The sequence below is a fragment of the Gymnoscopelus microlampas genome (genome assembly GCF_963454915.1).
Source record: "Gymnoscopelus microlampas genome assembly, chromosome: 24".
Classification (NCBI taxonomy): Eukaryota; Metazoa; Chordata; class Actinopteri; order Myctophiformes; family Myctophidae; genus Gymnoscopelus; species Gymnoscopelus microlampas.
This window is the reverse complement of record NC_139961.1, coordinates 21,948,661-21,961,971: the sequence shown is the minus strand read 5'-3', so window position 1 is coordinate 21,961,971 and position 13,311 is coordinate 21,948,661. Positions and strand designations below refer to the sequence as shown.

The window sequence follows — 13,311 nt, the reverse complement described above, 5'->3', positions numbered from 1 at the left end:
AAGTGAAGCTGCATACCGTTCAGATACAACCCATATACCATACAACCCGCAACATTCTCTTCATGGTTCCAGTGTTGATTTGTTATCTTATAGTCAATGGGGAAATGGAAAGAATTTAAGGATCGGTGCTCTACTCCTGTTTCTACAACAAACCTGCTTTTACAGACCCCCAACTGACATGTCTCACACGTAAAACAGACGCCTCTGTTTAGTTTTATTCCGTTTCCCCAGCAACTCCTTATTGGGGGCCCCCACACACCTGCTCCAAAGACAATGAGAGAACCTCTATGAACCTCAAAAGCCTTTCATTTGGGGCAGGCGTTGGAAAAGCATTCGGCATATTGATGACATCCTGTCTGCATTTGAACAACATCCTGTGTGTATACCTCTCTGTTTACCAGACACAGTCCCCGGAGTTGAATGACCCTCTTGTTTCTTATGACCGGCCCCTCATTTTAACCATCTGACCAGTGGCGACACAGCGGGTCACACACACACACACACACACACACACACACACACACACACACACACACACACACACACACACACACACACACACACACACACAGTCACACACACAGAGCTACCAGAGGAGGAGGGAGGAGGGAGGATTGTACTGGAGCTTGGCAAAGCAAGCTTCCCTCTCAGCCAGAGATGATAAGTGTGTGATTTGCTGCTGATCCCTGAAGAGGTTGTTTTTTTTCAATCCACGACTCTGCTCCCGTTGCTGGCAGACCTGTCGGGACATTCCTCGGAACTTGGAACCATGCTCCGGTGAGGAGAGGAGTGAGTCCATCCCTCCGGGCGACAAGCGAGGTCAAGAGATAAACCGAGACAGACAGGTCGGAGAGGTGGGCACCAGGAGTCACACACATGGATCAAAGCGTTTGCATCTTAGAGCTGCTGGGGGTTCTCTTCTCCGCCGGCGCCTGGCTCTGCTCCCTGGCCACCACCATGATGTCCAACTGGCTCACGCTCTCCACCGACCTGCTCCCCACGGAGAGCTACGAGCTGGGGCTGTGGGAAACGTGCGTGGTGCAGGACATGGGCGCCCTAGAATGTAGACCCTACGACAGCCTCCTGGGCCTGCCGCCGGACATCAAGCTGGCCAGGATCCTCATGTGCACCACGGTGGCCATAGGGCTCCTGGGCTTGCTGCTGGCCATCCCCGGACTGTACGTAGTCAACAGCTGCGACGGGAGGCTGGAGGACCTCCGGGTCAAGAGGGTGATGAAGATGATCGGCGGGATACTGTGCATCGCGGCCGGGGTCATGGGCCTCGTGCCCGTGTCGTACATCGCGCACCTGACGGTCATGAGGTTCTTCGATGAGAGCGTGCCATCCGTGGTGCCACGCTGGGAGTTTGGAGATGCGCTGTTCTGCGGCTGGACGGCCGGGTTTCTGCACCTGGTGGCCGGATCTCTGCTGCTGGCGTCCTGCCTGTGTCTGCAGGATGACGAATGCACCCACCTGCCCATCCCCATCCCGCTGGTGAAGGTACGCTCGCAGGTCAGCATCTCTCACAGGTCGAGGTCCGAGTACGTATGAGGATGACACTCAGAGGGGAGCCCTCTCAAAGGTCTCAAAGGTGACTCTTATCTAAAGGCTTTCGGCGTTATTTCTCTATAATGACAGCCCACCAGTATGTATTTAAGGTGGGATGATTGTATACACGAGTGGCTTGTAATTTTCTCCTCTGTTTTTCAATCACTGAAGTGTTTTAACTCGAAAGGTTTGTTGTTGCAAAGATGTCACACGTATTCGGCACACAGGAATTCCCACATTTGAGCCAAAGAGACAATTCATGGATCCATCAAAACTGATATTAACACATTGTCACAGTGCTGCTGTCATGCCAGTGTGATTTCGGTGTTTAGTACTGTATCGTATGATGAGATAGAGTGCAATAATTATCTGACAATTTGATCAGTGAAAGGTGTTGTCAGAGGAAGGTCTGCACACTTCATGTACTCTCAATGAGTCCCTGAATGTCCTCTCTCAATACAGTTTATGACTGTCTGTTGAAGAAGAGAAAAAACACAGCTGCAAATTTGTTCTCCTGTGCTTGAAAATGTTAAATAGTTATCTGAGGACTGAATCATGCCTCTTGAGTCATTGAAATTCTTTCTTTATTGATAACATTCTTTTTTGCAGATATGTGGGTTTTTTAATGCAACAATAGTATCTAAAATATCTTGGTTTCATTGTCATTGTTGTGCATTAACAATGGTGTCATTGATAGCTGAAGTAGCAAAGGTGATTTATTGCTTGAGAACTGGGAAGAACTTAGTTACTGTAGCCCCTCAATGTTTATTCACTTTTAAATAGCCTATCTATATAAGAGAGTCAACTCTTGTGAAGGGGAAAAGAGTTACAGATTAACGCATTCAGTCTTGAATGGAAGAAAGGTATATTAGATCTGTAAACTACTGCATGTTCAAATGACAAAACTGTACAATGCATATCCTGTGAGTTATATTGCAGTGGCTTGATGTTCATAGGAAAGACTCTTGCTTAGGTAATATTGGTTTGGATTGTCCTTCAATCAGAGTGATTGAGGAATGTATTGCATTGAATGTATTATATGTTCAATAAATCACATTTCAATAGAATACCACGATATAGCCCTACTGAAAATCCAAAGTTCAATGGCAAAAGATTGTAAAGACATGTACATATTGACATAAATGAATATATGAATAAAAGTATTGAATCGATCTTCGTTTGCAACTGTTTGTAGTCTACTCTTTATGGCAATGTTTTTGTTCCAGATTTCTCTGCATAACGTTTATTTTGATATACAAAACACTTAAGACATGCAAAAAATGCATGCAATGATTGTGCAAATGAGAAAAAACTGTCTTATGAAATATGCTCATTTCAACAGAATGCAAGAAACACACAACTCAAAATGACACAAACGCATTGCCTCACCACATGGGATGGATTCAGACCACTGTCGGGGAGCGAAATGTTCGTGTCAGTTGACAAAAGCAGTCCAGTGGAAACGGAGCTTAAGTCTAATTCCTACAGAGTTCTTCCTCGTCTGCTGGGCTAAGCTGTGCCTAATGAACACCTTAATGACACGACTGGAGAATGTGCAGGGCACAGTCCTTAGGCCCCATTACTTTGACATTGTTATACAACAGTGGTTCTCAAAATTGTGAATTTCAAGGACCCCCATAACTCTGAGAGCGTACGAATGGAACCAAATGGACCCGTAAGGGTCCATTTGGTTCCATTCGTACGCTCTCAGAGTTACAGACCTGGAAGGGTCCATTTGGAAACCCTGCAATGAAGGGGCACTGAGGGTTCCTGGACCCCACTTTGAGAACCACTGTTACACAAGATGGTTCAGGATCAGTTTGTGGTAAGACAAAAACAAAACAAAACATTACTCAGAATGAACACTTTTAATTTTGGTGCGTGACACACAGACATACGACAACATGATGAACTATAACAAAATAAGGAACTGTATGTTCCAAGTGTGAACCCTGTTATAACAAAATTATTGGTTGTATGGAACTACATAGTATGGAGTATTATGGATGTTATTGACGGGGTTCATGTATGTGTATTCCATTTAAGTACATTGGCCTTGAAATATATAAACATGGTGGCATTCTTATTCTAGATAGTAAAATTCCAGAATGAATACTCTATGAGATAATAACATGGATGGCAATTTGTCGTCCCATCCAGATGTAATTTCCAATGCTTTGTTTCCAATTTCAAGTCTGTCTCTTCCAGATTATGTTCAGGAACTATAGGCTGGAGTGTGAGTTACTGAGATTTAGTTATAGAGAGGTAGGCATGTGTTTAAAAGATCACTGGTTTTGTCACAACTCATGATGGGTGGACCAGAATGAGCAGTACCTTATTTTCCTTAACCACCTAATAATAATAATAATTTGAGGTATTTTTGTCACTGTACATACGTAAAATTAGGAGCAGTGGGTGCTATTCATTATTAATACAGTGGGTTAAGTGCCTTGCTCCGGGACACTTCAACAGATTACTGGGCAGTCTCTATACCCATTCAGCGATGCCAGCCCCATGAACCCTATTCTGGGGAGAACATTCAGCGATTTTCACCTATAAGAGATTTGGTGTAGAGGGGAAAAAATTTAGTGGATCAAGTAACGAACCCTGGCGGACCCCGGTCAACTAATCGTTTAATTGGTTAACAGCTGTTGTTGAGGTGCCCTTGAGCAAAGCTCTTAACACCTGGTAATAGCTCCAACACTGCTGCTTAGTGGCCAACAGTAGGAGACTGCGGTTGTACTGGGCAGCTCCCAGGTGCCAATGTACATAACTATTACCGACAACCTAGGCAGGGAAGACAAAGCATAATGCATACTCAGCAAAACTTTCTTCCCCGGGATAAATAAATGTTAACAGAAAAAAAGCCCTCGCTCGGTGCTGCCTGCGGCCCTGTCGTGTGAAAGCTGCCTTTGTTGTGGTTTTACAATACGGTCATTATGGCCGCCCCTCCCTTGCTAATCGCACTATCTATCTCCAACCGCCAGAGGTTGGTTCCACATCAGTGGACCACATGGAGACGCCACTGTATGTTAAGCAGAAGTATGACATGTGACTTCCACACGCAGGGCCAACATTCAGGAAGGGCCAACGCTCTCAGACACAGAGGAGGTTCAATGAGCAATTCCAGCCATTCTCTTCTTTTGTAGTGATACAGGAAGGTGGTGACACGTTGCCTCACTTGAGGAGTGACGCAAGTCATAAATTAGATATTCATGTTCAACCTACTACTCTCAGCCACAGATACTTGAGACTTTGAGCCAGCAGAATGATTTACGGCTCAAGTCAGGCCGGACTGTCAAGAAAAGTATAAATAAGTATAAAAAATCCTGGCTTAACCGTCTTTAATTTGGTGTCTGCTTTGGAATTTGGCTGTGATGAATTTGATTGATAGTTAGAAAAAATTAAAACAATGTTTACAGTTTAAGATAACATTGCATATCAAGAGGGAAGCATGAAGCTTTTCTCGAACACAATATTCAGCATGCTGAATGGGTATTTACAAAAAAAAATGTGTGTAATTTGAAAGGATTTTGTGCCAGGGATGTGGCAGGGATTTTGTGCCGCATCGCAACACGTTGTGAGCATGTACAGTAGATGCTGTGGATGCGACACAATACTGTGAGTTTGAAGATCTGTTCTTTGCGAATAGCCATCTCAAGTGTTTAAACTGTTCCTCATTTTGCTGGGGACTCCCTAAAACTCCCTGGGGTCCATAGCTTTATATATACCAAACTGGGGGTTCGAGAACCACAGAATTACAGTTCTAAATATAGAAAGACTATAAAACAAGAGGTTGTGTCCTCCTCACGCTATCACTGTCATGTAGCGGGTCATTGAACCAAGCCTGTGAATGACTTCCTCTGCTGAGCCGGAGTTCAACTCAGATGAAAGAGGCGCTTTTGTTCCTACGTATTCCACACACGCAGGCACGCACGCACGCACACACATACGCACATGCACACACACACACACACAAGCACTGCCATCCTCGATTTCTGTGATGCTTGTTGCCTACACACACATAAACATGGATTGATTGATGCATGCATAAATGATTGAGCGCGTGCTTATGCAGTATACGGTAAAACATACAGTAGGAACATATGGATACAGGCAGGCACGTATACGCACGCACCAGTGCCAGCCTCTTTCCCTGCACAGTGAAATCCTCAGTGTCAGTTTAGCTCTGAGAGGTTGGTATGGTTCCATTAATGTTCCAACTTTTACAGTGTACTCCACACAGCCTGTGCCAAAGGAGTCTAAATCGTGACAGACTGAAGCATTGTACACTGTATCTCTCTGCCCATTGGGAGGCGTCCTGCTGCTCTTTGCACTTGACAGAGAATGGAAAAAAAAGTCTTGTTTGGGGAAAGCAGCTATTACACAACATGAGAGAAAGAGAGAGAGAGGGGGGGGGGGGGGGGTTCCAGTGTGGATAACCCCTGTGCGATCTTTAACCCTGGTTGGGTTAAATCAGTGGTTCTCAAACTTTTTAATTTCAAGGACCCCCAGTCTGGTATATGAATTTGTCCACGGACCCCCATAACTCTAATAGTGTACACAGAGTGAGCACATTCTTTGAGTTACAGACCTGTTAAGGGTAATTTTGGTTCCCATCAATAATTTAGCTGGGGACCCCATGGAACCCCCTCAAGGACCCCTAGAGGGTCCCCGTACTCCACTTTGAGAACCACTGGGTTAAGTGACATGTATACATTACCGACCCTTAACCCCTGAAGAGCTGGACGACCGGGGAGAAGCGAATGCACACATAATATACTGTACTGAGAGTGGAATAAAGAATCAGGCGAAAGTACAGTAGATAATCCCTTGTTACGACTCTTTTATCATCACTTGGATTACCAGCTTTTGTGACTCTCAATTTATCCTACTAGCTGGGACGTCCCCCTGCCAAAAGCTATACTTGATCTTAACGTGAAAGCACCTTGATGCTTCCTTAATGCCCCTTAATGGGCTCGCGGGCCAAGAAAGACAACAATCCACGTTAATGGGAGGAGACAGCGTTCACCTGACTTTGAGACCTATGACGGGGTTCAGGGTTGGGGGTCGGGGTTGGGGGGGGTCTTGGGGGGCCCATAGCTCTCCACTCCTGTGGTGCCGTTTTGAATCTTTACTGAGTTGTAATTGTTACGTAACGCTCCCCAGCTGAGCAGACCCTTTATGATTAAAGGACCGCTTTGCCCGTTTTCAACCTATCTTTATATAATGGGTCCACGCTAATGCTCATTATAAGAAGGCCTGAATACCATTTCTGTCTACTTGGTCTGGGTCTCAGAGGAGGGCTGAAACTATGCCTACCAATGACATAATTGGTAAGCAGGTCATTTCAAACAAGATATCAAACGTTTTCTTCAGGTTGCTAAACTATTCTCCCTTATATACAATACACTTCCCATTGCTGCATAATGTCTTTTCTTAACCACACACTTGACACTTTAGTCACACAATACAGTTTGTAGCAGCACTAATAGACAGTGAACTAAAACTTAACATGTCCTCAAAAGTGTTGATAACAATAAAATAAAAGGATAGACAACAGGCAATTTTTAGCGGTGCCAACCGCTCTACGTTTGACTCTGTCTGCGTGTCCGTCCGTTTGTTTGAGCACGGGCCGTTTGTTTGAGCACGGGATGAGCACGGCAAAGAAGCAAACAGCTATAACTTCAGTTTGCAGCATGCCACCAAGTCCAAATTTGGTATGTGGACTTAGACCACCAATAGGGACGAGCATGAATTGATGACGTTATCAAAGAGGGGTCCAGGGACCCCCAGCGCCCGTATGAGCACGGGATGAGCACGGGATTTTAAACAGCTATAACTCCAGTTTGCAGCATGCCACCAAGTCCACATTTGGTATGTGGACTTAGACAACCAATAGGGACCAGCATGAATTGCTGAAGCCCCGCCCCCTCTGTCTTCCCATTGGCTGGCCTTCAAACAGCCATAACTCAAGTTCGCAGCATGCTATGGAGTACAAATTTTGTACATGGACTAAAGCCAGCAATAGGGACTAACTGTCATTACTTAAGCCCCGCCCCCTCTGTCTGCCCATTGGCTGGGCTTTAAACAGCCATCATTCCAGTTTGCAGCATGCTACCAAGTACAAATTTGGTAAGTGGACTCAGACCACCAATAGGGACGAACTGAAATGAGTTAAGGCCCGCCCCAAAGGCACCGCTTCCTTCACACAGGGTGTGATTTTTTAAATAACCTTGTGAAGTTTGTTTTTCAGCCTAGTGGCTGGAAAACTAACATTGGCTGTTAGCTAATTAGGGGCTCGGTTGTAAGATAATTACGAATGCAATAATAATGACTCATGCAATGAGACCACACCTGTGTGTGTGTGTGTGTGTGTGTGTGTGTGTGTGTGTGTGTGTGTGTGTGTGTGTGTGTGTGTGTGTGTGTGTGTGTGTGTGTGTGTGTGTGTGTGTGTGTGTGTGTGTGTGTGTTCACACACACACTTGATGGAGAAGTGAAAACATTCATACAAATATATTAATTAACGCATTGTGAGCTTGTAGATCAGCAATTTGTGCTATTTCTGGAAAATATTTGACCAATGAAAAGTATTAACAAGTGCATGTGACTAAATAATAACTACATTGGAACACAGATTATTTTTTTCCATTCACTGAAAAGTAACGGTTATGGACAAGGTTTCCACTCGACAGCGACGACACACACACTGATTTGAACAGTTTCAAATCCTGGGTTGTCAATCTCTCTGTCACTCGTCAAAGTCACCCTCTGGTGATAGTTCTATCTCCACTTCCTAAAGGCGCTGTCCCTCCCAAGGATCCTTCACGCTGTGAAGAGGGTTGAACCCTGAGTCCTGACCTTTTAGGCAGCCTGTAGTTCAAGTACATCACCCCAGAGATCATTGAACAGAGGCCGTGATCCCCACCACGATGCCGGCCCCCACCTGAATATCCGTACCAATTGATACGGATATTCTGAGTAGACAACAGGCAAAAGCATTTTTAAAATGACCTTGTGAAGCTATATGTTTGTTTTACAGCCTACTGAGCCTAGTAACTGGAACACTTGGCTGTAAAACAGCTGATTAGGGGCTGGTTTGGAAGATAATTACAAATGCAACGATAATGACTCATGCAATGAGTCATCATTATTGTGTGTGTGTGTGTGTGTGTGTGTGTGTGTGTGTGTGTGTGTGTGTGTGTGTGTGTGTGTGTGTGTGTGTGTGTGTGTGTGTGTGTGTGTGTGTGTGTGTGTGTGTGTGTGTGTGTGTGTGTGTGTGTGTGTGTGTGTGTGTGTGTGTGTGTGTGTGAGAGAGTTTAACGTGCATTCTCATCCACAGCCCCATACAATGAGATCAACAGCAAATACACCAAAAATAAAATACTTATACTTCATTTGTTAATTTATTCATTCACACCAAGTTCCTTTCAGTATAATATACTGAAATGTTTATATTATAAACATGTGGAGCATTTTCCACTGTGGACAGGGAAGAAGCCGAGGGCCTCCTGGGCTCCAGAAAATGCATTTGCACGTGTGATGTTGCATTCAAGTAAAAACAATCAATAATAATGTTCTAATATTCATTCAGCTGATGTCAGCATTAGCATATTGTATATTTAAAGGGACTTTTCACTTTCAAATAAAATAAACTTTAAAAAAATATATAAAAAATAAATGAAAAAAGTAATGGAAAAATCATGGCCCCCTCACGGATTAGAATATCCTTCTAATGCGTGAGCAGGCCATGATTTTTCCATTGCTTTTTTCATAATTCTTTTTAATATTTTTTTAATGTTTACTTTATTTGAAAGTGAAATATCCCTTTAACATCTATTACAGTCTTTGACAAACTTTAACATTCTCATTCAAGTACAAAACTGTCCTCAAATGATGAATGCAGTTTGATTGCAGCATTAAAACAAAAGGAACTAAACATCAACAAATGGTTTAGGCAGTATTAAACCCCATATTACGGCTGGCTCAGTGAAATTACTCAAGTATATATGCATACATACACATACATACATACATACTGTACACACATACATACGTATCGTCATTGTTATGTAGAAACCTTTTGTCTTCATATTTCATCTTTTTATTGCCCTACAAAGTAGGGCAAATTGATGCCCTACTTTGACGTACAAGAGTGTCGCAACATATTGTGAGCTTGTAAATTGCCAATTTTAGCTATTTATAAAACATTTTGAAAGTGGTTAAGACTGTCTTTTTGTTTTTTATACATATTTGACCAATGAAAAGTATTAATAAGAGCTTGTGACTAAATAATAACTATACTGGATCCATTGGAACAGAGGTTCATTTGTCCAATTGCTGAAAAGTAACGGTTTTGGATATACAAGGTTTCCACCCGACAGCAACGACACACAAACTGGACCATGCAGTTTACAGGTTCAGATTTAAACAGTTTCAAATCCCTGGTTGTCAATCCCTCTGTCACTCTTCAAAGTCACCCTCTGGTTATTTGTTTTATCTCCATTCCCTGAAGACGTTGGCTCTCCCAAGGATCCTTCAGCCTGCGGAGGCGGTTGGACCCCGAGACTGAGTCCTGACCTTTTAGGCAGCCTGTAGTTCAAGTACATCACCCCAGAGGTCAGTGTCAGAACAGAGGCGATGATCCCCACCATGATGCCCGCCCCCACCTTCTGCGAGACAGGGGCAGGGGGCATGTGGAAGTCCTCGGGGAAGGCGATGGTCTGATTGTTCACCACCGCGTACACGTTCCAACCGAGGGGCGTGAGCGACGTCACGGCGGCCAGCAAGAGCAGCACGCCCGCCGTCGAGAAGGCGGCGCGTATCGGCGTGCTCTTGTCCAGCCCGAGGTGCACGTTCCTCAGGGCGTAGACGGCGCACGCGTTCCCCAGTAAACCCAAGACGGCGGACGCCAGCATGAGAACCTGAGCGGCCTTCACCGCCAGAGGGGTGTAGTCGTCGTCCAGCCTGATGCTCCGGCAGAACATCGCCCGGAACTCGGGGGACACCAGGGTGTGGCTGTTGAAGCAGGCCCTCCACACACCCACCCAGACCACGCCGGACGTGATGTATTCCAGGTCGTCCACGTACCAGACCCTCCACTGGATGAGTCCCAGGGCCGTCAGGGTGAGGGTCCAGCCGATGCACCCCAGAGGCAGGGCCCCGAGCTGGGAGTGGGAGGTGTGGACCAGATAACGCATTCTTTCCACCCGTAGGATATACTGTACCGTATAGCTTCACAGACAGCTCCACCCAGACGCCCTTGGAGGAGGAGTTACTAAAGCACAGGATGGACAGTCTGAAGGCATGGTCAGAAGGTCAAAACCCTCTCATTGGAAGACACCATCTCTGAGTCTTCATCAACCTGGGTTCAGAGCTCATATCCAGGAAGAGATTCTAATCTCTTTCTCTCTCTCACTGTCCCTCTTTCTATTTTTCTTTCATATCCTCTCTCGCTCTCTCTCTCTCTGTTGCAGTCTCCTGTCACCTCACACAGCTAATCCACCTGTTGTTTCCAAGGATACTTCAGCAAACACGGCGGCGACAGGCTTCCAAGGCAGGCTCTCCTGCGAGAGGAAATAAAAAGACAACAGCTGTTTATGAGGTTTACAACACTGGCGCCCTGCGACACTCCTCTGAAGTGCGTCAGTACGTATTTCACTCCAGAGAAAGACTTGTGTGGAAACCAAAGGGAAGAAAATGTTAGTCATGAAATACTGTGTGTAAAAACTGAGGGTTGTGTTGATATTGTCTGGTCAAGGGGGTTAGCATTGGAGGACTAGTTGGTGCATCAACTGCTGATTTGATTCTGGCTGGAGTGGAGACCTGTGTGGCCTTCCCCCTAACACATCGTGAGCTTGTAAAACATTTTCACCTATAATGACAGGCCAAAAATAGGGATGCCAAGGTTAAAAGTGGTTAAAAACTACCAGCCTTTTGTGAAATGGAGTCCAGAGTTCACATATTTCCCCATTATAATTGTAATAAGGCTGGGTAATTACTCCCAGCCACAGGCCAAACATTGGTCATTGTTGTCATTGTTTGAAAAATGTCTGCACAGCCTGCTTCTTTTTCAGACAAGCAGCTAACAGAGGTCCTATTCTACTCTGTACAAATTCTAACTGGTTGGCAGAGGTGGACTGTAAGTAAGTACATTTACTTGAGTACTGTACATGAGTACATTTTTGTATTTGTTTGTTTTCTTTTGCAAGTTCATGATTTTCCTTCCACTACATTTCTAGGAAGGAACTCTTGGGACACAAACGTACACAATTATATTATGAATTAACTACTTAAACCTTATTCGAAATATAGTGAAAATAGTCCATCTACAAGCTCACAACGTGTCCCACTGCGACACGTTGTGACCTTGTATGCTTTACAACATACTATAACTATAGGTGAGTGCGACTTATTTAGTTTCCATACACAACAACAATAAAATATGCTTTACAACACACTTTATATCCTTTTTTTATTATAGGTGACCTCAGTTTACATTTACACTCAAATGACCACAATGCTCTTGAGCTATTTTGTGTTTATGATGTTGATGAAGCGCCTATCGTTGCTAACGTGTTATGGACCAGTGGTTCTCAAACTAGGTATCAATTTGGGCGTCAGGGACCCCCAAATTGATACGTATTATGCCACGGAGCCCCATCTGAAAATATTTTGTGCCAGGGACCACCATAAGGGAAGATTTGTGATAAAACCTTTCAAACTTCAAGATTTCTTTATCATTATTTGAAAATAGCCGGCCTACAAGCTGGCACGTTGTGAGGCTGCAGGCCGGCTATTTTCAAATACGGTTAAAGTGTTAAACTGAATTTGATGCTCTGCTGGGGACCCCCTGGAACCCATTCAAGGACCCCTGGGGGTCCCCGGACCCCACTTTGAGAACCACTGTCATGGACAAGGACATCAGCTAAATGCATACAAATACTGTCAGTGTTTGAGAGGAACAAGGGCTGATGTCATGAAATGATCAGAGGAAACATGATGAAAGAGACATAAATCTAACATCCTGTAGCATCATGGAAGGGCATATCTAACAAGTAACTATTCAAATGTCTCTATGGAAACAACAGAATCAATAAAACCATTTAATTGCAGAAACAGACGATCTACAAGCTCATAATATAAACTTATAATAATATATGTGAGCTTTAAGATCTGGTATTTTTGCAATTTGTTTTACACGTTTAATGCCAACATGAATGTGGTTAAAGGAGTAGTACAGTATCTGTATTGTATTGTATGATAGACATTATACAGCATGAATATTCTTCCTAAATGAAAGGCTGAACTGATAATCAGCAAACGACACTTACCGTATTAGTGCGGTAGTAGGGTACATTCAAGGAGCCGAAGAAATCCTTATTAGCGAGACAACAATGTGAGACCTAAGAAGAGAAGACGGCTCGGAGTGTGGTATTGTGTCATGCAATAACGAAGACAAGCGCGGCGACAGTACACTTCCTCATCTTGACAACCCTTCACCTGCATACAGCTCCCATCACTTCTCTTGTGCTGTCAATGATTGACTGACCCACTGTAAGAGCTATGATGGGAAGGAAAGCCAAGTGTGTCTAACCATCACCCATGTGGGGGTGTGCCTTTACAGTATCCACAAGGCAGAGGGCCAAGGCAAGCAGGACCCTTAATGATCACTTAGTTCGTACTCTTTCTCTTTGTTCTGTATCTGTGTCCGGTGTTTCATAACTGCAGAACTGCAAGGACAACTGAATGTAGGATCAATTA

General features: G+C 44.3%; 2 protein-coding genes across 2 annotated transcripts in view; one reads left to right on the top strand and one right to left on the bottom strand.

Annotated features, from left to right (window-relative positions):
* Positions 1-649: 649 nt before the first annotated feature.
* Positions 650-13,311, top strand: part of LOC311040875 (putative claudin-24) — a 47,375-nt gene continuing 34,713 nt past the window's right edge. Inside the window, exon 1 of the mRNA XM_084051248.1 lies at positions 650-1,993. Within this exon, the coding sequence (XP_083907374.1) occupies positions 877-1,551 (675 nt within the window). The 5' untranslated portion in view covers positions 650-876 and the 3' untranslated portion in view covers positions 1,552-1,993. The remainder of the gene's footprint in view (positions 1,994-13,311) is intronic.
* Positions 9,975-10,748, bottom strand: LOC311040593 (claudin-34-like; the record flags this gene model as incomplete). Its single annotated transcript, XM_084050924.1, has 1 exon — positions 9,975-10,748. One exon carries the CDS (start codon positions 10,746-10,748, stop codon positions 9,975-9,977), a length of 774 nt encoding a protein of 257 aa, XP_083907050.1.